Genomic DNA, 24,595 nt, shown 5'->3' with positions numbered 1-24,595 from the left:
CATGGGACTCTCAAGAGTCTCCTCCAGCACCATAATTCAAAAGCATCAATTCTTTGGCAATGAGCCTTCTTTATGGTCCAGCTCTCACTTCCATACATCACTACTGGGAAAACCATAGCTTTAACTATACGGACTTTTGTTGGCAAGGTGATGTCTCTGCTTTTTAAGATGTTGTCTAGGTTTGCCATCGCCTTTCTCCCAAGGAGCAGGCGTCTTTTAATTTCGTGGCTGCTGTCACCATCTGCAGTGATCATGGAGCCCAAAAAAGTAAAATCTCTCACTGCCTCCATTTCTTCCCCTTCTATTTGCCAGGAGGTGATGGGCCTAGTGGCCATGATCTTCGTTTTTTTTATGTTGAGCTTCAGACCATACTTTGCGCTCTCCTCTTTCACCCTCATTAAAAGGTTCTTTAATTCCTCCTCACTTTCTGCCATCAAGGTTGTGTCATCTGCATATCTGAGGTTGTTGATATTTCTTCCGGCAATCTTACCCTCTGCTTAAAAACATCTAAGGGCCATTGGTTCAGGTCTTACCCTCCAGAACAGAAGAAAACAAGCTTGCTCCCTCTGTCACGTGGGACAGTCATTTAAGTACCGTATTTTTCGCCCCATAGGGTGCACTGGCCCATAGGGCGTACCTAGTTTTTTGGGGGGGAATAAAGGGGAAAATTTTTATTTCCCCCCCAGGCACGGGGCTGGGACGAGGGAAGCCCAAGCTTCCCCCGACCCCAGCCCCCAGAACAGGCTGCTTTCCACAAGCCGTGGGAGAGCTGCGCGACTGCGCAGCTCTCCCACGGCTTGTGGAGAGCCACGCGAAGCCCGAAGCCTGGGGGATGCTGAGCTCAGCGTACCCCAGGCTTCTGGGTGCAGGCAGCTCTCTGTAAGCTGTGGGAGAGCTGCGCGAAGTCGCGCAGCTCTCCCACGGCTTCCGGATAGCTTCCTGAAGCCTGCATTTGCCCCATAGGACGCACACACATTTCCCCTTCATTTTTGGAGGGGGAAAAGTGCGTCCTATAGGGCGAAAAATACGGTATTTGCAGATGACCTCTCAGTCTCTTCTTTCCCAGCCTAAAACTTCCCAACTACCTCAACCATTCCTCATAAGGCTTGGCTTCCATACCCTTGATCATCTTGGTCATCATTGCATTCTTCATCTGCAGAGTTGAGGAGAAGGCCGTGTGACTTTTCCTTCCGAGATATGGGGGTGGGGGCTAAGGCTGCATGCTCTAGCTCGAACGGCGAAAAGGAAGCATCCTCCCTTGGCGGGTGGCACCCTGAACCTCATCAACGTCTTCCTCTATGCCTTGTGAGAACCCAGGTCCAGGAGGGGGGTGGTCATGTCCGTAACGTTACCCATCTTCCTCCCTCGCTTCAGGTGGACCACGGTTAGATACCTCTTACCGGCCGATGCGCATGCCAATGGGAACACGGGTTCCAAGCCGCCCTCCCTACACTGGGGTCTTGCCCACGAGCATGGGGGGCATGATGGGAATCGACCCTTCCTACAAGTCGTCCATCTACAGACAGCAGCCGCCGCCTGGTCCTCAGGGGCAGCTCCTTCGGCAGCAGCTGCAAGCCAAGCTGGTAAGGATCCTGCCCTCAGCCACCCTACCCCCCCCCCAGCCCATGAACTAGAGTGACAGGGAGAGGGATCAAGAACACTGTGTTCCACTCCTTTCACTCTTCCCTTCCTTTCAGCTAGCTCTGCCATTTAGACCAAAGCATCGGGGCTTAAGTGTTGGTGCCTCGGTGATCCTACAGTCCAGGTTGGGTGTGGGGTGGGTCCTTGCATCCAGGAAGGAGTGCCATTTGCAGGTTTACCGCTGGTGGAAGTACACAGCTGAAATGGTTAGTAGTTGGCCACCGATAACCTTAACCTCCATGAATTATTCTTAACTTACTTCCCAAGCTGGCAGAATTTGTGGCCATCTCTACTTCTTCAGGCTGTCTTTATCTCAAATACACAACTTGAATCAAGCCTGGTTGTTTGAGTGCAGCTGGCAGAGGCCTTCGACAGAGTCTCAGGCCCGCTTTCCCCCAAATTCTGGCACCCTGCCGCACCCTACAGCCTCCACCCAAAGCAGGCTACAGGCTTTTCCTTCCCTGCCTTGTGGGAGGTTCCCTTGGGGCCACCTTTGCTAGCCACACCTCTCTGCTGCTTTTCCAGCAGAGCCAAGGAATGTTGGGGCAACCACCCGTGCGCCAGATGGCTCCTGCCCCGGCCTATGGATCTGTGCAGCCGTCACAGGTAAGATGGGGCTGGGCAGGTGCTGGGCCTGTGCGTGGGGTCTGCACCACAGTTCCCACCTGGGACTCACTCTTACCTGGAACCTTTTGCTTGATGCACTTTGAGCATCTGTATCGAAGGGGGAGTAGGAATGGGATTACTTCAGAACCTGTATACCTGAAGGAGCGTCTCCACCCCCATCGTTCTACCCGGACACTGAGGTCCAGCGCAGAGGGCCTTCTGGCGGTTCCCTCACTGCGAGAAGCAAAGCTACAGGGAACCAGGAAGTGGGCCTTCTCAGTAGTGGCACCCTCCCTGTGGAACGCCCTCCCACCAGATGTCAAAGAGAACAACACCTATTATAAGACATCTGAAGGCAGCGCTGTTCAGGGAAGCTTTTAATGTTTGATGTACTAGAGTATTTTAATAATTTTTTTGGAAGCCGCCCAGAGTGGCTGGGGAAGCCCAGCCAGATGGGTGGGGTACAAATAATAACAAATAATAATAATAATAATAATAATAATAATAATAATAATAATAATAATAATAATTACCGTATTTTTCGCTCTATTGGACGCACCGGACCACAGGACGCACCTAGTTTTTAGAGGGGGAAATCAAGGAAAAAAATATTATCCTCCCCCCAGCCCCAAAGAGCAACGGACAGGCTGCATGCAGCCTGTCCACTTCTCCCAGAGCTTCTCCCAGAGCTTCTTCCCCCGGGTTCCCCCCCCCCCAGCCCCAAAGAGCAAAGAAGCCAAGACAGCGCGCGGGATCCATAGCCGCGCAACCTCTCCAGCCAGGAGCTAAACCTCTCCAGTGCAGCTAAAGAAGACAAGGCAGCAAGCGCGATCCATCCCGCTCACTGCCTTGGCTTCTTCTTTAGCCTTGCGCAGCATCTTTAGTCTTGCACAACGGGATGGACTGCGCCCGCTGTCCACTGGGGCTGGACTAGATGACTCCTGGGGTTCCCTTTCAACCCTGCAATTCTATGACCTCGGAAGGTGTTTGGGGTCTCCACCACTGGAGGCTTTTAAGCAGCGGTTGGGGGACCATCTGCCTGGCGTTCTTTAGCTGTGATTCCTACATTGTGAGGGGGCTGGGCTAGATGACCCTTGGGTGGCCCTCCCAACTCTATACAGTCCTACAGTTCTGCGGCAGGCTTCAAAGCAATCACGGAGGAAGGAATCCGCTGAAGCCTCCAGCAGCGAAGAGGATCCATGGTCCCCTTCCTTCCCTCCTCCGTGGTTGCTTTGAAGAAGGAAAGTGGGAGAGGAGCTGCTTACACGAGTGTAAGCTGCTCCCCTCCCACATTGCCGCTTCAAAGCAATCACGGAGGAGGGAATCCGCTGAAGCCTCCAGCAGCGAAGAGGATCCATGGTCCCCTTCCTTCCCTCCTCCGTGGTTGCTTTGAAGAAGGAAAGTGGGAGAGGAGCTGCTTACACGAGTGTAAGCTGCTCCCCTCCCACATTGCCGCTTCAAAGCAATCACGGAGGAGGGAATCCGCTGAAGCCTCCAGCAGCGAAGAGGATCCATGGTCCCCTTCCTTCCCTCCTCCGTGGTTGCTTTGAAGAAGGAAAGTGGGAGAGGAGCTGCTTACACGAGTGTAAGCTGCTCCCCTCCCACATTGCCGCTTCAAAGCAATCACGGAGGAGGGAATCCGCTGAAGCCTCCAGCAGCGAAGAGGATCCATGGTCCCCTTCCTTCCCTCCTCCGTGGTTGCTTTGAAGAAGGAAAGTGGGAGAAGAGCTGCTTACACGAGTGTAAGCTGCTCCCCTCCCACATTGCCGCTTCAAAGCAATCACGGAGGAGGGAATCCGCTGAAGCCTCCAGCAGCGAAGAGGATCCATGGTCCCCTTCCTTCCCTCCTCCGTGGTTGCTTTGAAGAAGGAAAGTGGGAGAAGAGCTGCTTACACGAGTGTAAGCTGCTCCCCTCCCACATTGCCGCTTCAAAGCAATCACGGAGGAGGGAATCCGCTGAAGCCTCCAGCAGCGAAGAGGATCCATGGTCCCCTTCCTTCCCTCCTCCGTGGTTGCTTTGAAGAAGGAAAGTGGGAGAAGAGCTGCTTACACGAGTGTAAGCTGCTCCCCTCCCACATTGCCGCTTCAAAGCAATCACGGAGGAGGGAATCCGCTGAAGCCTCCAGCAGCGAAGAGGATCCATGGTCCCCTTCCTTCCCTCCTCCGTGGTTGCTTTGAAGAAGGAAAGTGGGAGAGGAGCTGCTTACACGAGTGTAAGCTGCTCCCCTCCCACATTGCCGCTTCAAAGCAATCACGGAGGAGGGAATCCGCTGAAGCCTCGAGCAGCGAAGAGGATCCATGGTCCCCTTCCTTCCCTCCTCCGTGGTTGCTTTGAAGAAGGAAAGTGGGAGAAGAGCTGCTTACACGAGTGTAAGCTGCTCCCCTCCCACATTGCCGCTTCAAAGGGAGCCCGGGAGTCCCCCACCTCCCGCAGAAGCCGTGCGCTCTTTAAAGGGGCTGTGCGACTTCTCCTGGCTTTTCTGGGAGGTGGGGGGATTCCCCCACCTCGTAGAAAAGCCCGTAGGAGCCGCGCAGCCTTTAAAGAGGGTGCCGCTCTTGGGGGCTTTTTCCCCAGGAGGGAGAAGGGACTGCTGCAGCCAGTCAGTCCCTTCTCCCTCCTGGAGAAAAGCCCGCAAGAGCGCACAAAGCTTCTGTGCGGCTCTTGAGGGCTTTTCCCGCCTGCCTCCCCCCTGCATTCGCTCCATAGGACGCACACACATTTTCCCTTGCTTTTTAGGAGGGAAAAAGTGCGTCCTATGGTGCGAAAAATACGGTATTATTATTATTATTATTATTATTATTATTATTATTATTATTATTATTATTACCATGGAAAGGAAAGGGAGACAAAGGAGGGATCAGGTTGGTCGAGGCAAGGGGATAGGAAATGGAAATAGTAAGTTCACCATGCCCACCTCTGTGCCTCTCACATCCCACCCCTATTTTGCCCTCATGCCTTTGATGGCAGAACAGTCCTCCTGATGGTATGCTCTGCCAGCATATCTGTCAGGAGGTCATCATCTCTAGTGCTCTGCTGACATAGTGGGCAAATCCCACAGCCCCTCATCCGGCAGATTTCAAACACGACACCACAGCTTTTTAGATATCACTCTGTTGTTATTCAACAAAATCTGTGTACCACTTAAACTGTAAACAAAACGTCCAAGCGCTTTGCAAAGGGTATAAAGTGTACATTGAGATTGTCTGCTAAAAAACCAAAATTGTTGTTATAAGTTTACATTGCAAGCTAAAGCTGCAGATTAAAATATAGGTCAGCTTTACAGGTCTGGGTAAGTTTGCCTAAGCAACAAATTTATAGCAGGCACAGAAACCAACACAGCGAAGGGGCCTGTGTGGTGTCAATGGGCAAGGAGTTCCAGAATGTAAGAGCTCCCACACTAAAAGACTAGTTTTTTTACAAGTGCAGAATGAACATTATGTGGCACTTGTAGAGTTGACAGTTCTGCTGATCAAAACAGCTGAGTGGGCATTTGTGAGTGAAGGTGACCTTTCAAGTAAACTTATTCTAAAGGGGGTTGAGGACTTTATATCATAATAGCTGGCAAGCAACTCTTTCTTGTCTCCTGTTTCCGTCAGCCATCTTGTTTATTTGTTTAGTTTAGGTCCTGTCCTTCCTCATGAAGGAGCCCAGCCCCTCTGATTTTAACAAAGCGCGCAACTTTGTTCCTTGCAGGGCTACACCCCCTACGTCTCCCACGTTGGCCTCCAGCCTCACCCCTCTCAGTCAAGTGCCATGGTGCCCCCCACCTACTCCAGCCAGACCTATCAAAACACGCACCCTGGCTCCAACCCTGCCTTTGTCGACACCGTCAGGCCGATGCAGAGACCCAGTGGCTATGTCCACCAGCAGGCACCTGGCTACGGACACGCCCTGAACGCGGCCCAGAGGTACTTCCTGGGACCAGGCACCAGGTCTGCAAGCAGGGGTAGTGGGTGAGGGACTGCTTGGCTGAATTTTGAACCATTCACTAAAGGCAATGAAGCATGTGTGGGGAACCCCCAACTTGTTGGTCTAATTAGAGCTGGCATGGGGTCCCAGCTTGGCAAATGTGGCCGTTTCTTCCTCCGGCCATACCTGATGCCATGTGCAATGGTAGGTAAGGACACTTGGGAAGAACAGCCAAACAGTGGGGAGGTTAATGTGAGCTCCTGGCTATTCCATTCCAAGCAGGGCTTGCCAACAGTGAGCCCTGCTGAGATCAGCTGATCCTTGCTGAAAGCAAGCCCCTTTGAAGCTGCCACCTGGTGTCACAGCACATTTTTTATGCGTTTTATTTATTGTTTCTGACTTATTTTTGTTACATTCACAATTACGTGAGCCGCCTTGGGCTTGGTTTCAACTAGGGCTGGGCAATATATCAATATATCCTCCAAAACAAGTTTGAAGTCCATATCATGATATCGGTTTCATAATTTTTGACCTGGCGTTATATTGCAAATCATGATATGTGTGTGTGTACGCGTGTGCTATGCAAAAATCACGATGCAAGAAAAACCGTGAAGCCAGCCCATGCCTCTACATAGCTCCATCCTTATTTTAGACATTGGTGATCTATCAGTATATTACAATGCTTAGCTGGTGATATATCATGATGTTGAAAACCAGATATCGCCCAGCCCTAGTTTCAACCATGGAAAGGTGGTGTACAAATAAAATGATGTGTGTGTGATGAAGTCAGGCTCCACCTGCCTGCCAAAATGGGCTGGGGCAGATGTGGGGAACCTTTGGCTCTCCAGATGTTCTGCAGCTGCAACTCCCAAAAGCAAGCATGGCCAAGTGGCCAGAGGTGGTGGGAGCAGTCAATGAGCAATGTCAGAGAGCCTGAGGTTCCCCACACCTGGCCTAGCAGGAGAAGGAGAAGGAGGTGGAGGAAGTGAGGATCTGGCCTGCCCTCCAGAAGACATTTCTGTTGGCATGGAACAGCACGGAGATTTCCTGAAGAAGAACTTATAGTGCCGCTAACCACCAAGAGCCGCAGGGAGTTCTTTCCAAACCAACTGGGGCATCCTTTCCTTTTGGTTGCTTCAAGGCACACTGCCACGTTCTCCTTCCCTTTTTCTCGTTGCAGGTTTCCTCATCAGTCAATGCAGCAAGCCGCCATGATAAGCGGGTTAAACCACATGAGTGCTCAGGGCGTCCCATCAGGGATCCGACCCAGCCAGCTCCTGCCAGACCAGCAGCAGCAGTACCTGCGGCAGCAGCAGCAGCAGCAGATGCTGAGGGTAAGCATTAGGACAGAGCTGCCACCAACCTGCGTTGCATGTTCCTCTTGGCCAACTTGGCTCCCTCTCTTTTTTTCTGCTCAGTTCTTCCTTTCAGATGCCCCACCAGCCATTGGGCGTGCCATTTTAATATTTCAATTGATTTACTATAAATTAGTAAATTTGTGGCTCAGTGGTGAAGCATCTGTTTCAGTGTTAGAAACTAAGATATGAAAGCTAGGAACTAAATGGCACCTTAAACCTACGTTATGGGCACAACAACAACAACAACAACAATAATTTATCATTTCTACCCCACCCATCTGGCTGGGTTTCCCCAGCCACTCTGGGCAGCTTTCAACAGAACATTAAAAAGAGAATAAAACTTCAAATCAAACATTAAAAACTTCCCTAAACAGGGCTGCCTTCAGATGTCTGAATGGAATATCTAGGTGCACTTTTTTATAACAAAACTACAAAGCTGAAAATTAATGAACTGCAGCTAAAATATCATGTTCATTTTTCACATGGTCTAGTCCTTCCCCTGCCCACCCCCCTAATATTCTTAAGAGGGTCTCTTCTCCAGTCTTCAGAGAGTAGCTGGAAGTGGGGAGGCAGAAAAAGATGTTCCTTTCCTTCTACTCTGCAGTTTTAATTTGAAATCATAGGCACAGTCATTGCTTTTTTTTCTGGGGGAACACAGGGCTATGCATACCGCTAAACATTTTGTGAATCTAATGAGAGAAGAAACTAAAGTTTTTATTTTTTTTTAGTTTTTTTCTGTAGCACGGTGAATTGTCAGTTCCGTTGCTATCCCCAATGGTGGCCTCATTTCCTGTCATGGTGTTTCCTGAGTCTCAGATGGAATGAGAGTACCCCTAAACATTCTTTTAGGAGAAAAGCACTGGGCGCAGTACTGCACCCAGAGCTCAGAAGCAGCTCACCCTAATGAAATGCCCTGTTGCAAAATGCGCCTAGAACAATGGGAATATTAAACAATGATCTGTTTTGCATGTGGAGGGTCCCAAGTTCTTTCCCCAGTGACATCTCCAGATGGAGAGATACACCCGCTCCTGAAATCCTGGGGGGCTGGGTCCCTTATTGAAAACAAATTCCATTTTCTACCAAAATTATACATAATAATGTTCATCTGTCAAAAACTTGATTCCTGTTCACTATAAGAATGATTCTGAATTTAAATCGTGACTGGACTACTCTGTTGCCATATAGAGAAACACCCACCCATGATCTTTTTCCTTGCTTTTCTCCCTCTTGTTACTCGAGAAATTACATCTTGATTTCATTTTATTTTGCATGTGTTTGATATTTCATCTTGTTTTATTTTTGTATTCCTGAAGGAGGAGTAAAGACTGGATAGGAATGTGCTCACAAAGAAACTGCCAAAGTGGGGATCATCCCTCGGTGTGTCATGTGACCCCAACTGCTTTCTTCGTGTTTCTTCCTTTCTTCACACTCTTTTAAAAAAACAAGTGCCTCACTGGCCTCATTCTTGTCTTATCTTCAAGACCTTGTGAAGTAACAGGGCCTGGTTGGTGTCAGAAGAAAGTTTTCTGCACAAGCTGAGTGGAAACCTTGAGGTGGCTTTTTTCACAACACAAGCTGGTGTTTTGCACAATAGGGTCTGGATGTGGTTGCTCCATTAACCTTTCACAATGGTTGGGTACACACCATACGTTTAAAGCACCCCCCTCCCCGAAAAAGAAGAATCATGGGAGCTGTAGTTCGTTAAGAGTGCTGGGCATTATATCTCTGTGAAGGGCAAACTACAGTTCCAAGGATTCTTGGTGTGCATGTGCTTTAAATGTGCAGTAAATATATGATGCATGGGCAACTCAACTCGCCTTACCTTCCTTCCTCCCAGACATCTTCCTCGGAGCTCCCCAAGGGTTGTGCTGCAGACGAGGTGAGAGGATGGAGTGGCGGGTTGGGAAGTAATAGGTCTTCAGTAAAACCTTAGAACAGCCTTGGCAGATCATCCGTAACCAACCAGCCGGATGGCAGTGGAAGAGCCATCCTCTGCTGTTTGTCCTGCACCTCTGGTACAATGCTTTTGCATCTGGAGGCTCCATTAAGCTTCTGTGGCAAGCAACTGTGGATGAGCCAAACATCTGTGTGGGTTTTTAAAATTTCTCTTCAAAGACACCTATGCTAGCGGACATCGCCACTAGTGGAAGGAGGGATGACTTTTGGCTAAGCCTCGTTGCAGACACCTGTGCTGGTCCCTTCACTGCTCCCAGCCTAGCTGAGAACATTCTGTGTCCACGCAGTAGAACAGGGGTGGAGAATCTGTAGCCTTCACAGATGGTATGGTGGGAAAAGTTCCCCTCATCTAGGGCTACTGGCCTTGCTGTTTGGGGCTGGAAGGCAATAGGTTCCCCCAGATTATGAGAACAAAACACATCTCCTACCTTGCTGTGCAAAACATTGGACCATGAAAAAAAGCTCTTCTGGATCAGGGCAGAGGCCCACCTAGCCCAGCATCCTGTTCTCACAGGGACCAAACAGATAACCATGGGGAGACCCAAAAGCAGGACCTGGGTGCAGCATCCAGCTTCTCCACTTCCGGCAGCTGGTATTCAGAGGCAGCCACTTCCCCTGTGGAAGAAGGAACACAGCCAATATGATGTTTCCAGCCTTGTTGACATGCTGCACTTCTTTCCCTTTCTTCCTCCTGCCCTGCAGCAACAGCAGCAGCAGCAGCAGCCACAGCAGCAGCAACCGCAGCCCCCACCTCAGCAGTCCCAGCAGCAGCCCCAGGTCCCCACCGTCCCCCAGGCCCAGGCCCAAGGGCAGCCTCCCGGTCTGGGGATCCCTCCTCAGCAGCCTCTGGTGAGTATGCCCTTCCCCTTCAGCTCCCCAGGACAGCTGCCTCTCCCTCTTTCCCACCCAGCCTCTAACATCTGTTCTTTCTCTCACTCCCTCTCTCCCTGTCTCCTTTCTGTGCAGTTCCAGCGGCAAGGCCTCCAGCAGACTCAGCAGCAGCAGCAGACGGCAGCTTTGGTTCGGCAGCTCCAGCAACAGCTTTCCAGTAAGGCCCGGGTCCCTTCTCCCCCAGTCCCCCACTCCTCCACACTAGTGGAGAATGCAGGCAAGGCAAATGAGGCATGGGAGTACAGCAGGGTCCCCCTGGCCAACTGCAGGAGTTACTAAGTGGCGCTCAAGATGCTCTGTAGAGAAGAAAGTGCAGGAGAGAGTGAAAGCCCTCTCTTCAAAGATCATAGGAAATATGATCTCTTCTCCCTCTGTGATAGGAGGCACCCCTGCCTTGCTTCTCTTCCCCAAGTGAGCAGCAGCCATGCATGGCCCCAATGGCGCATGAGAATAAGATAGGCTTTGAGCGCAGCAGGGAGCTAAGAGTCCCCAGACATAAGAGTGTCAAGCCCCAGCTTGGAAAGTCTCTTGGTGGAGGGTTGTTTTTCTCACCCCCTCCCCCGTCCCTCATCTAGCTTGCAGGTTTTTGCAAAGCTGGTTTCAGTCCAGGCTCCCAGGAGGGAGCTGCCCTTGTTTCCCTGTGTGAAAGAGACCTTCCCCTAGCTTGTGAGGGTTGAGCAAGGGAAGCGTGCTAAGCAGCTGTGATCTGACCTACTGAATACATATGGCTTTTGCAAAAAGAGGTTTCTGCAGGGCGAGGTGGGGGGTGGGGTGGCAGAGAGGAGGGCAGCCCAAGATTCCTTTCTTGAGCACTCCGTATTGTGGGCTGTGGAACGGTTCCACACTTTCGCGCATGCCCATGTGCCGGGGAAGAGCCATGCATTGCAGGGAGGGAGGTGAGTGCTGCTGCTTCAGCTTGACTGGAGCATTGATTGCTGTGGGTGAGGGTGGATCACACACACACACACACACACACACACCCCTGGGAGGAGGAGGATGTGGAGCAAAGTGATCACTCCTGCCTCAGAGGAACTGGCGATTCCTTAAAAGCCTCACCTGTTTGGTTTTGCCAGAGATGCCCAGCAGATTTGGCCAGTTAATGTGGAGCACAGCACCAGGGCCAAACCTCCTGTTTCTCCTGTTCTTGCCCACCCATCTCTCTTGCCTGCAAGCTCATACGTAGATTCTAACTCTTGTGTTTTGGTCCAAACAGATACGCAAACCCAGCAGAACAGCAACCCCTTTGTACGGTACTGAGACCCAGCAAAGAGAGAGGCCTCGCAGTGGACTTGAGGGGGGCTCTGTTTGCTTGGGGCCACCAACGGCTTGCCCCCCACCCCACCGCCCTCTGGGGCGCCTGCTCTGTAGCAGCGGCAGCACCCTGCCACCCGGGGCAGAGAGAAGGTTAATAATGCCGAACGAGTGTTTTTGATCTCCCCTTTCTACCAGTGATTTGGAATCCCGTGTGATTGCTAGAGTCTCCCCGCCTTTAATTTCAGGTTTAATAAGTTTTTTGGTATTTTTGTTAAAATAATGATGAAAATGAATTGTAAGATTTTCTACTTTATTTATACCGGATGAAACCCTGTATCACAGATGTTCTGAAACAAATACAGAGAGCGTACTTTCCAGAAGGCGATGCGTGTCGTGTGTCCGTAGTGGGTGGGCAGGGCTCTGAGGCATCTCCCTCCTGCCTTTCCTCAGCGCCTGGATATCCGCCAGCAAACCGAAAAGGCGGCTGGCGCCACCGTGCCTCAGCGGGGGCTGAAGCGGCATTTTGGTGTTACACGCCCTCCCCCGTCCTCAATCTGCTCCAGACACGCAGAGGCAGCCTGCCGCAACTTTTAATTACACAAACGAAAGGCATGCTTACACATTTGCATAACTTGATGCAGGTTTGAGAATTTAACTTTGTGCTTAAAGGGAACTTCTGACATTCTTTTTGAGGCAGTCGGACGTGGGTAGCAAATGTCATCATTTGTTTTGTTTAAAGCAGTTTGTTTGTATATCCCACCTTTTTCTCGTAAGGAGCTCAAGGTGGCATACATGGTTCTCCCCCTCTTATTTAATCCCCACCCCAACCTGGCAGGGTGGGATAGAGAATGGCCCAAGGTCACTCAATGAATCTTCGTGGCCAAGGGGGATTTGAGCCATGCCCCCCAGGTCCCTAGTTTGATGCTCTAACCACTGCACCACCTCTGGCTCTCTCTTATTGTATATTAGAGACCTCCCTAGCTGTTCCCTCAGCAAAATGCATATCTGTCGAAGTGGGGAAAGTATCCAGGAATGGGTGAGCTGTGGCTATACTCTTGGTTTATAAGGCAGCGCCAGAGCATTGGCTGCCCTGTGCTTCAGCTCCTGGGCCCACGTTCTGTTGCTAGTAACTGAAAATACAGAATGCCTTGTGACACACACTGACTACTTGGGCACATGAGTTAACTGATCAAGGGGAACGGGGTAAACTCAGATCTCTCCTTTCTGTAAGGCAGCACACTTGTAGGTGCATTTGCAGGGGAGGGAGTATGGGTGCTTCACACATGTAATGTTACTCATAGGTCAGGGGGCACTATCCTTTTTAGACCTCAGGGCTTTTGGATTTTTGAATGTGGGCTGGGCGTCTTCTCTCTCCCCTGTTCCCTCTGAACAGGAGCTGGAAGAGGAGGTGGGAAAGAGTGCCGCTCTTGCAGTTTCTTTCTTTAGCTCTATGTACTTTCCAAGGGAGAAAAAGGTACCCATCTCTTGCCCAAGGGAAGGGGGAACTTAGAGGCTCCTGGGGATGGGGAAACACTGGGAACCCCCACTGTGCATGGAAACTTATTGACTGAAGATCAAGGTAGAAATTCTTTAAACAAGGTGCTTGTTCACTCCCTGGCACTTCACTGCCCACAGCTATTGAGTGAGAGGAAGGTTTGCAGGGCTTCTTGATCTAATGGCTTTGAAATCACTGGTGCCTGGGTATATCAGTCTACATGCAGCATTGGGGTGGGGAGGCTGTGTTAACTCCAGGTCAAAATGTTTCCAGGAGGGTTCAGTTGCCCCCTACTTGCAATGCTCCCCCCCCCCAAGTCCAAGTCTTGTGCAGCTTTGGGTTGCAGAGCTGCCCTCCGTGCAAACCACGTGTGAGCTGGCTGGGCCCACAAAACCTGATCAGAGCTGAAAGAGACAGACTTCTCTGCTAATGAGGGGGGACAGCTCTGGGCAGAGCTGCTTCCTGTGCACTTCCCAACCTGTCCTGTTCAATCAGCTTCCAGGTCTGGGAGCAGCCACCTCTGCTGGGCTGCAGCGCACCAGCCTCTTCCCCCAGAGCCTTCTCTGGGCTAGATGAGCCCCCTGCACCCTTTCGTAATGGGGCCGAGTGTGGCCCCAAGAGAGGACATGGGTCTACATATGCTACTACTTATATTTGGAGAGAGGGACACGGGTGGCGCTGTGGGTAAAACCTCAGCGCCTAGGACGTGCCGATCGTATGGTCGGCGGTTCGAATCCCCGCTGCAGGGTGAGCTCCCGACGTTCGGTCCCAGCTCCTGCCCATCTAGCAGTTCGAAAGCACCCCTAAGTGCAAGTAGATAAATAGGTACCGCTTTATAGCGGGAAGGTAAACGGCGTTTCCGTGTGCTGCTCTGGTGCTGGCTCGCCAGAGCAGCTTCGTCACGCTGGCCACGTGACCCGGAAGTGTCTCCGGACAGCGCTGGCTCCCGGCCTCTTAAGTAAGATGAGTGCACAACCCTACAGTTGGACACGACTGGCCCGTATGGGCAGGGCTACCTTTACCTTTTTATATTTGGAGAGAAAAGCAAATTTATATATGATCACTACAATTTCAAGAAAACAGGGCAAGTATGCCCATACAGCATTGGTTTTTTTGGCAGAAAACAGTGTTTTGTGCTGCTCACCTTGAAGCAATTGAAATCCAGAGGCCCTTTTATGAAGCTCCCTTTGGAGGAAAGCTTCTGGAGACTGTAGCAGTGCCTTTGTAATACTTTTATGTGTAAGCATACAGGTTGAACAGACTTTGAAAGGACACAGAAGCAAGCACACAATCAGACTGGCCTGCTTCCAAAGAAACCTCCACCCTGTCTTTGGCTATCTGGCCACATCTAAAACTTGATGTTTAGAGCTCCCATGCACAAGGTATATTTGTTGCTGAACAGCCCTGAAGCTGGCAGGGATCATGGAGTCTAGCAGTGGATGGCAAGTACCCTATTCCACTGGGGTTAGTGACCTCCTGGCTTTTGTGACACGAGATGTTTTAAGCAGAGCAGAGTCAAGGGCCAAAACATACAGGAGGTGCCTGGAAAGGGGCACTGCTCAGTCAAAAGGGAAAGGCTCCAAATCTGGTCCTGAGGCTGGGCAACAGGTCTTGCAAATGTACTAATGTTCAGGTTGAGTGGGCTTTGCAAGGGCACGGAAAGCGCCAAGGCAAGCCCCACCCACCCCAATGTCTGTGTTTCTTCTGCCATCATTATCGGACTCTTAACAGATCAATCAGAACAACCAGGGTCTTGGCGCACCTGCAGGGCAACTTCACCTGTTGGATGGCAGGCTGAGTTCCATGTGACCCACACTGATCCAAGCAAACTTCTGTTTGGAGGCAGACACACACAGAGAGAGAGAGAGCCCGTGGTCTGTCTGCCTTTCCTTGCTGCACTTTGGTCCCTGCTTTCATCTGTAACTGGAGTGTATCAAGGCCCCACCCCACCCCACTATAAAGCTTTAATCGGGGCTAACAAAGCCAGAGACGCTAATCTGGATTTCAGCAACACAGATGAATTAATCAGGATTCAGCTATAACCCACCAGAGCTAATCTAGGGTAATGATCCCAGGCCAGCTAATCTAGACCAGCTAACAGCTCTTTGGCCGGTCCAGCAACAGCTGCCAAAAAATCTGCCATCGGCGGCTGGCTTTTTTTGAGTTTGTGCAGATCCTTCACAAGGGCTTTGCTGAGCTGAGGTTTCCAAGAGCTGGGTGTCCTCTCCCAGCTTTCATCAGCTGCTCTGGACTACAAATCCCATCACCTGCAGCCAGCACAAATGGGAGTCGCTTTCCAAAACAGCTGGAGGGCAGTGCCAGGCTGAGCTTCGCAACCCAGGGCCATATTTGGTGTCAGTATTGCTGCTGCTCCTGCTGCTTGATGCTAATTATTATTATTATTATTATTATTATTATTATTATTATTATTATTATTATTATTATTGATATAGTACCCTTAATCAAAAGACCACAGCGTGGATGGAGGACTTGACCTGGCATGTGTAACAGAGACTTGGTTGGATGAAGCAGATGGGCCTGTCCTAGCTGCTGCTTGTCCACCAGGTTTCTCTTACGCACAGCAACCCAGGTCATGTGGGCGGGGAGGGGGGTTGCAGTGATTTTTAGAAAGTCACTAGCTTGATTCAGACATCCTATTGGGAAGACCCAGTTCTCTGAGTGCATGTTCTGGAAGTTGGGAAATAGAGGAGTGCAGGATTCCTTTTGGTGTACTGACCTCCCCGCTGCATCAAGGATTCCCTGCCTGAGCTGCTTCAGGTCATGGCGGATGTTCTCCTGGAGACACCTAGTTTGGTTGTCCTAGGGGACTTTAACACCCATTTCGACACGACCTTACAAGGGGCTGCTCGGGACTTTGTGGAAAGCATGGCCTCCATGGGGCTGTCCCTGAATAAGTTTGTCCCAACTCATAGTCGCGGATATGCCTTAGACCTGGTGTTCACCTCTAGTGACGTGGGTGATCTGACAGTAAGTAAAAGTGAAACAAAAGAAGTGCCATGGTCAGATCACTTCCTAGTGCAACTGGACTTCTCCGCGACCCTTCCCCTCTTCAGGGAGGTGGGACCAATTCGGATGGTCCACCCCTGCCACTTAATGGATCCAAATGGTTTCCAGAGAATCGTAGGGGATGTTTTATCCCATGTTGATGGCCTTTCAGTTGATTCCCTGGTGGCCCGCTGGAATGCGGAGTTAACCAGGGCTATCAACTGTCTGGCTCCGAAACGCCCTCTCCAATTGCATGGAACCCGGACAACCCCATGGTTTTCCATGGATCTGAGGGCAATGAAACAATCGCTGAGATGGCTAGAGTGCCGGTAGCAGAAAACTCATTCTGAATCAGACTTGACACTGGTTAGAGCTCAACATCGAGCCTACCAAGTGACGATAGCGACGGCAAAGAAGACTTTCTTCACTGCCTCCACTGCATCTGCAGAAAATAGTAGCAGGAGACTCTTTCAGGTGGTTAACAATTTAACGGAACCACCTTTACCATTGGGGATTTGTAAAGACCCCAAGATCTCCTGCAACGATTTTGCAAAGTTTTTTGCAGATAAAGTCACTCAGATTCGGAAGGAGGTAGACACCACCGTGGGAGCAGGGCCAGGGCGGGAGAGTGCTAGAGCCCTGTCTGGTCGAGTTGCATGGAATCAATTTCAATCTGTTACCCCTGAGGATGTGGACAGGCTGCTTGGACGCGTGAAACCAACCACCTGTCTCCTTGATCATTGCCCATCCTGCCTAATAAAAGCAAGCTGGGAAGGGCTGGGCAATGGGCTTCACGGGGTGGTGAATGCTTCCCTCTGTGAGGGAGCGTTCCAAGACCCGCTGAAAAACCGCTTTATAAAAAACCATCTTTAGACCCGGCCAGTATGGCTAACTATCGCCCAATCTCAAATCTTCCATTCTTGGGCAAGGTGATTGAGCGCGTGGTTGCTGAACAATTCCAGGCATGCCTGGAGGATGCGGACCATTTGGATCCCTTCCAATCGGGATTCAGGCCTCATCATGGGACTGAAACTGCCTTGGTCTCACTGGTCGAGGATCTCCAGTGGGCTAGGGACAAAGGTGAAAGCTGTTTCTTAGTTCTGCTGGATCTCTCAACGGCTTTCGATACACTTGATCATAACATCCTTCTGGACCATCTAGAGGAGCTGGGAGCTGAGGGCACTGTTATACAGTGGTTCTGCTCCTTTCTCCTGGGCCGTGTCCAGAAAGTGGTGATGGGGGATGAGTGTTCAGACCCCTGGGCCCTCACTTGTGGGGTGCCTCAGGGTTCTGTCCTCTCCCCCATGCTTTTCAACATCTACATGAAGCTGCTGGGAGAGATCAGGGGGTTTGGACTGGGTGTCCCATCAATATGCGGATGATACTCCGCTCTACCTCTCTTTTAAATCAGAACAGGTGAAGGTGGTGAAGGTCCTGTGTGAGTGCCTAGAGGCGGTTGGAGGGTGGAGGGGGGCTAACAGATTGAGGTTAAATCCTGACAGGACAGAAGTACTGTTTTGGGGGGACAGGGGGCGGGCGGGTGTGGAGGACTCCCTGGTCCTGAATGGGGTAATTGTGCCCCTGAAGTACCAGGTGCGCAGCCTGGGAATCATTTTGGCCTCACAGCTGTCCATGGAGGCGCAGGTCAATTCTGTATCCAGGGCAGCTGTCTACCAGCTCCATCTGGTACGCAGGCTGAGACCCTATCTGCCTGCGGACTGCCTCACCAGAGTGGTGCATGCTCTGGTTATCTCCCGCTTGGACTACTGCAATGTGCTCTATGTGGGGCTACCTTTGAAGGTGACCCGGAAAATACAACTAATCCAGAATGCAGCAGCTAGACTGGTGACTGGGAGCGGCTGCCAAGACCATATAACTGCGGTCCTGAAAGACCTACATTGGCTCCCAGTACGTTTCCGAGCACAATTCAAAGTTTTGGTGCTGACCTTTAAAGCCCTAAATGGCCTCAGCCCAGTATACCTGAAGGAACGTCTCCACCCCCATTGTTCTACCCGGACACTGAGGTCCAGCGCAGAGGGCCTTTTGGCGGTTCCCTCACTGCGAGAAGGAAAGCTACAGGGAACCAGGCAGAGGGCCTTCTCAGTAGTGGTGCCCGCCCTGTGGAACGCGCTCCCATCAGATGTCAAAGAGATAAACAACTACCTGACATTTAGAAGACATCTGAAGGCAGCCCTGTTTAGGGAAGTTTTTAATGTGTGACATTTTAATGTATTTTTAATCTTTGTTGGAAGCCGCCTAGAGTGGCTGGGGAAACCCAGCCAGATGGGCAGGGTACAAATATATTATTATTATTATTATTATTATTATTATTATTATTATTATTATTATTATTATTATTATAATACAAAAGTCAACAATGCAATATCTATAGAGCATAATGCAAACACAATCATAGTAAGAAATACATTATAAGAAATATATGTGTAACAGCATCAGCGTTAAAAATTAGAAAGGAGAATGAGCATCTAAAATACAAAAAAATGCACAACTATAAAACCTCTCTATCCAAAGGTCTTAATCTCCACCCCTACAGAAAATGCAAGAACTTCCCAGCTCTCACTTGGGAGCTCTCTGCTTCTCTCCCAGTCTCTCACTCTGAGAAATCTTCACTTCCCTGTCTTTCACTCAGGGTTCTTCCACCATCTATGCCACTTAGATGTGGCTGTGGTCCGTGGCCTCCAGTGAGATCCCAGAAAGACAGTGAGAGGTCAGGCTCTCAGCATTGGAAGTCCTGCCTCTTAATTCCACATGTGTGATGGAATTTTTCCCATTTACTGAAGTAGGTGAGGGGAAGCACTGCACATGTTCAAGTGAACTCCCTTTCATTGCAATTCATGAGGGCCAAGGCTGGACCATGGAAATAGCTTCTGGAGGAGCTCAGGTATGCCTACGTCAAGACACGTCTTCACCAGGGATGGGGAACCTGTGCCCCCCAGGTGTTGTTGGATTCCATCTCCCATAAGCCCCAGCCAGCATGACCCCGTGGGCAGGGATGATGGGAGTTATAGTTCAGGAACATATGGGGGACCACAGATTCCCCATTCCTGATCTCCACCAATATACAATTCGGGGAAACAGTTTGGATGTCTTTAATCAAGTGATCCCAGCCACATAAAAGAGGGTATCTGAGTTGCAGACTACATGTTCTTTGTCACTGTAATTGCATGTTCAGTTACAACCTGTCTCCTATGCAAAGCTGAAATGGCACATAAGATTATGCAAAGTGTAGAGAAAAGTGGTTGGAAGTTTATTTATGTTTATTTACTACATTTATATAGTGCCTTTTCCTTCAAGGTGGGGTGTATGGTTCTCCCTCCCTCATGAGGTAGGTTAAGCTGAGAGACGGTGTCTGGCCCAAGATCCCTCAGTGAGCAACTCTGGTCTCCCAGGTCTCAGGCCGACACACTAACCACTATGCCACACAATACTAGAACTGTATGAATCTATCCAATGAAGCTGAAGATTCAGGATGGACAAAAGGAAGTACAGTGGATGCTCAGGTTGTGAACGTGATCCATGCGGGAGGCATGTTCGCAACCCGCAGCGTTCGCAACCCGTAACCCACGTGTCTGTGCATGCGCAGGTTGCAATTTGGTGCTTATGCGCAAAGCACGATTTAGCGTTTCTGTGCATGCGCAAGTGCCGAAACCCGGAAGTAACCATTCCGGTACTTCTAGGTTCAGCGTGATGTGCAACCCGAAATTGCACAACCCGACGCATCTGTAACCCGAGGTATGACTGTATGTTTATTTGCTCAGCACATAGTTAAACTACGCAGTTCACCAAGTTATTCCTGATGGCCACCAACAAGGGCAGCTTTAAAGGAGGGTTAGAGAAATCCATGGAGCATAAAAGTATCAGTGGCTACTAGCCACAATGAATCATAGAATTGTAGAGTTGGAAGGGACCCTGAGGGCCATCTAGTCCAACCCCCTGCAATGCAGGAATATGCAGCTGTCCCATAAGGGGATTGAACCTGCAGACTTGGTGTTAGCAGCACCATGCTGATGGCTACGCTGCTCTAGTGTTGGAGGTGATTAGAGGACTGTTGGTTTCAGATCTTGCTTGCAAGCTTCCCACAGCCTTCTGGTTGGCCACTGTGAGAACAGACTAAGCTGGGTGGGCCTGTGACCTGATCCAGCAGGTTGTTCTTATGTTACAGGCAGGCCTTTGTTTGGACATAGGGCTTCTTAGGATGTGGGCCGAAGGCAGGGGCACCAGGAACTCTTTGAGGGGAGGGGCAGCTGAAGACTGACATCAGCCCCAGTCCTCAACTATGGAGCGCATATTCAATATGTGTGCCAAATTCTTAAACTAGCCCACTGCATATTGCTTTTTACATGTCCAGATCCCAGTTTGTTATGACGTGACAAACGTAGAGTAAAGGATGAGTACCTATGCCAAGACAAGTCAAGATCTGAGTACAAGGCGAAACACTCAGTGCAGAAGGAAGCTATGCTATTTCCAGTTGCTCAAGCAAGCCTCCTCTCTCCCCTGCTGTGGATACCCACTTCCTCCTGCCAATGCACCATCAGCCTTGCTGGAAGCGTACTTGCTTTGTAGCAGACCACGCCTGCAACATCATACATGGTAGCCAAATGTCCTTTCTTTCTGAGATTGCAGAGCTGCGATACCCACTTGCACTCCAACTACAAAAACATTTCCCCTTGTCCCAGCTTGGGGGCCTGATGTTGGGCCAAGGCTTTCCTGACCCGTGCAGGGGCCATGCCCCTCTGTCCTGACAGACACACCAAGGCCAGGCCTCTGGCAGCTTAGCTGTCAGGGTGGGCTGGTACCCTGTCCGTTAGCACCAGCCAGCTTCTATGTTAAGCTGGACTGACAGATCCCAGCCTCTTTTCTCTTGACTCTCATCTTCTCCAAGTTGCTGCTAAACACTACTTGTGCCAGAGCCAGCGGGGATGAGCAGTCTGCTTGCATGCCACTGTCAGAGCTGTCTCCTTGCCCTTCTGGGTGCCTGTTCATCCCAGTTGCTCCTCTCAGTAATAGACAGGCTGGGGCTCTAGAGTGGCATATGCTGCCAGACTCTGGGCATTGCTGCTGTCATGATCCAGCTAAACAACCATCTGGGTTATAGGGCAAAGCCCACGAGCTAGTGGCATAGATGATCCAGGGTGTTTGGAGTGGAGAGTTCAACTCAGGAGCACCTGAAGACTATGTTTCTCCCCACATCCCAATTGTGTGCGGGTGTGGGAGCTCTTGTACCTCTCAGTGGTTGGTAAGAATATATTTGCTAGGAGACTTGCAAACCTGATAAGGAAAGCTTTAAACTAATAAGGAAAGCTTTAAACAAAACCCTGAGGCTGTGGTGCAGGCACCAGGTACTGGAGATAATCACTTCATTGATGTACAAGAGACTGTGGCACAAGAACCTGCAAAAGGATGGGGACCATAAAGTAATGAGGGGGAATGACTCGTCGTTTCACTTTTCTTTGTACTAATGCACAGAGCATAGGAAATAAAGATGAACTTGAGCTCTTAACACAGGTTGGCAAATAAGGCATAATGGGCATTACTGAAACCTGGTGAGATGCAACTGATGACTGGAATGCAGTAATTGAGGGGTATAATTTATTCAAAAAGAAAAGATCAAACTCGATGGGAGGAGGGATAGTATTAAATTTAAAGGATGTGTACACCTATGAGTGGTTTCAGCTTGGAAGGCATGCTGAAAGTACTGGGGTAAATTTTTTAGGAGGGGGAAACAACAGTGACTTCAGTGGGGTCTACTATAGACCTGTAAGCCAAACTGAAGTCATGGATGATACCTTCCTAGAACAGATTACCAAACATTCCAAAATGAGAAATATAGTAGTCATCATCATCATGGGAGACTTCAACTACCCTGATATCTGTTGGAACTTAACCTCTGCCAAGAATGTAAAGGTAAAGGGACCCCCTGACCATTAGGTCCAGTCGTGAATGGCTCTGGGGTTGCGGCGCTCATCTCTCTTTATTGGCCAAGGGAGCCAGTGTACAGCTTCTGGGTCATGTGGCCAGCATGACTAAGTCGCTTCTGGTGAACCAGAGCAGCGCACAGAAATGCTGTTTACCTTCCCGCCAGAGCAGTACCTATTTATCTACTTGCACTTTGACGTGCTTTAGAACTGCTGGGTTGGCAGGAGCAGGGACCGAGCAACGGGAGCCCACCCCGTCACTGGGATTCGAACCACCGACCTTCTGACTGGCAAGTCCTAGGCTCTGTGGTTTAACCTACAGTGCCACCCATGGCCAAGAATGTAAGGGCCAAAATACCTTGAGATAACAATCATTTTCTGTGATCTGGCACTGCAGAAACTGGGCTTAAGGTTAAGTAGACCCGGGATGTTGGTCTTGGCCTCAAATCTGTGTTCCACAACCACCCATGCCACAAAATAATAACAATAACAATAACAATAACAATAACAATAACAATAACAACAATAATAATAATAATAATAATAATAATAATAGCCTGTTGTCCAAGTGATGGAGAGAGTAAGCTCACACCTTGCTTGAATAAGCAACAGTTTTTAATTAATTAATTAGTACTGAGAGAGAATAGACTCTAAATGGTTAATGTGTGGCCTTCCTGAGCTGTGAATTTAGCTTCTCTTACATTGTTCCTCCTTGCTGCTGCTGTAACCAATAATGGTGGGTGTTGCTAAGTAAAGGGATCTAGTTTAAAGCTTATAGCAGTGTCTGGGCTCACCCATGCTTCCTCTTGTCCAGGTACTTCTTCCCGGAGAAAATGGCTCCTTATTGTTGAATCAGAGCAAACATCAGTTGGGTTTGCTGTGGATTCGTGTTTACTCTGATTCAGCAGTAAAGAGTGGGTTTTCCTGGGGAAGACGGTGGGGCAAATGGAAAACCACTTGGATCCATGCCTAGAAAGCATGCAGAAGTATGGGTGAGGCATCTGTCTTCATCAGAATGAGACAAGGAACCTGCTCTGCAACACTTATTTCCAGAAAAGAGGACAAACATGGGGCATCTTCCTGGATTGTGTGGTGCATCTTCCTGCTGCTGCTATTGCTGCAGCAAAGCCTCCAGCATTGTCAGATGAAATTAGAGACTTGTCATGTTTTCGGAAGGAAAAATTAAACAACTGTTACATTTATATCCTACATTTCTCCCACGCACCTCAAGGCAGCATATAATGGGCTAGGTGGGGATGCTCCCAGGTGGTCCCCTACCCAGGCACCAAGACCTGCTCAGCTTCACCCAGTGGAAGCTGGCCTATTTAGGGCAGAGGGTGGCACTGTACTACCAGCTTCAGACTGCTCTCAGCCAGCCGCCTCCTCCTTAGTCTCAGTGGTGCCCTGGCAGAACTCAGCAGAGAGCAGGAGGGTGAGGACGAAAGTTGGATGAGTTGGCTTTGCTTATCTCTGGCTCTGGCTCTACCTGCAGTTGGGCTCCCTGCCTTCCCAGTCCGGATGGGCACCAGCAAAGTGTCTGCACCAGGTATCCTTATACCTCTACAGCAAAGATAAGGTCCCCAGGCCTGGGGAGGGCCAAATGGCCCTGGGAACCCTCCCCATGCCACATCCCTCACTGGCTCTGCTTTGCATCCTCCATGAGTGTCAAGGACTAGTTGAATGCAGAGGAATGGTGGGAGGAACTAGCTAGGGAACCCCCAAAAGAAGAAGGCTCAGAGCCCAGGGAGTGGTGGTGGGATGATGATGAGTAGTCAGAGGGAGAGGACTGGGAGGTGGTGTTGGAAGCTGAAGGGGTAACAGGGCTTAATGAGCAGAGAGAGTCTGTGCCAGAGAGAAGTCCAGAATCAGAGGTAGAAGCTGAAGCAGGAAAGTGGGAGGAGGGAGGCCAAAAGGCAGTGAAGAAGCTGGTGAAGAGTCACAGGTGTCTCCCACTCCTGCTGCAACAAGCTCCCCTTCTTGCTTGTCTCCCAGAATCAGGAGAGGTGTGAACCGGGCAGAGCAAAGACATGGCACACAGGCACTGTCTCTGATTGCTTGGGAAAAGTCCTCAGAGTTGCACTCTGTTCTGGATCACAACTGGGATTGTTCTCACTATCACTTGATGCTCTTGCTCTCATTTTGAAAAGACATCTATCCATATTCTGCAATTAAAAATGATTTTTTATATATACTATACTATGCTACACTCCCTGAAATACGCAAATGTTTCTTTGATTGTCCTTGAATCTTCCTCCACACTTGCCACCCTCTCCTGCCACACCAGGGTGGCGCACGCTTCGAGAACCACTGCCATAGACCAATGGTCTATGTAGCTTAAAATTGGGTGGTATTCTACAAATAAGTCCCATAAGCGCAAGGGATTCTCCTTGTGCAATGGGAGTCCCTCTTCCTCATGCATTCCTTGTCCCCGCAATCTGATCCAGAGGGTTGAGGATTTAAGACAGATTTAAGGGGAGCAGGGGTGGGTGAGAGAGGAGGGAAACGTTTCATTGTGCAAACATGTGCTGATGGAACAATTGCT

At 50.0% G+C, this 24,595-nt stretch overlaps 1 protein-coding gene across 9 annotated transcripts in view; it reads left to right on the top strand.

Annotated features, from left to right (window-relative positions):
• MED12 (mediator complex subunit 12) overlaps positions 1–11,761 on the top strand; it is a 52,429-nt gene extending 40,668 nt beyond the window's left edge. For 4 of the 9 annotated variants that reach the window (XM_081180375.1, XM_081180372.1, XM_081180374.1 and 1 more), the window contains 7 exons: positions 1,375–1,583; positions 2,167–2,247; positions 5,942–6,156; positions 7,338–7,491; positions 10,174–10,320; positions 10,438–10,519; positions 11,576–11,761. In XM_081180375.1, the coding sequence (XP_081036501.1) occupies positions 1,375–1,583; positions 2,167–2,247; positions 5,942–6,156; positions 7,338–7,491; positions 10,174–10,320; positions 10,438–10,519; positions 11,576–11,619 (932 nt within the window). In that variant the 3' untranslated portion in view covers positions 11,620–11,761. Of the gene's footprint in view, positions 1–1,374; positions 1,584–2,166; positions 2,248–5,941; positions 6,157–7,337; positions 8,001–8,070; positions 9,181–10,173; positions 10,321–10,437; positions 10,520–11,575 lie in introns of those variants that run through there. The other 5 variants (XM_081180373.1, XM_081180370.1, XM_081180371.1 and 2 more) reach the window with 4 other exon arrangements.
• The last annotated feature ends 12,834 nt before the right edge of the window (positions 11,762–24,595 follow it).

The sequence above is a fragment of the Podarcis bocagei genome (genome assembly GCF_964188305.1).
Source record: "Podarcis bocagei genome assembly, chromosome: Z".
Lineage (NCBI taxonomy): Eukaryota > Metazoa > Chordata > Lepidosauria > Squamata > Lacertidae > Podarcis > Podarcis bocagei.
The sequence above is the reverse complement of the archived record's forward strand: the minus strand, read 5'-3'. Positions and strand labels throughout refer to the sequence as shown.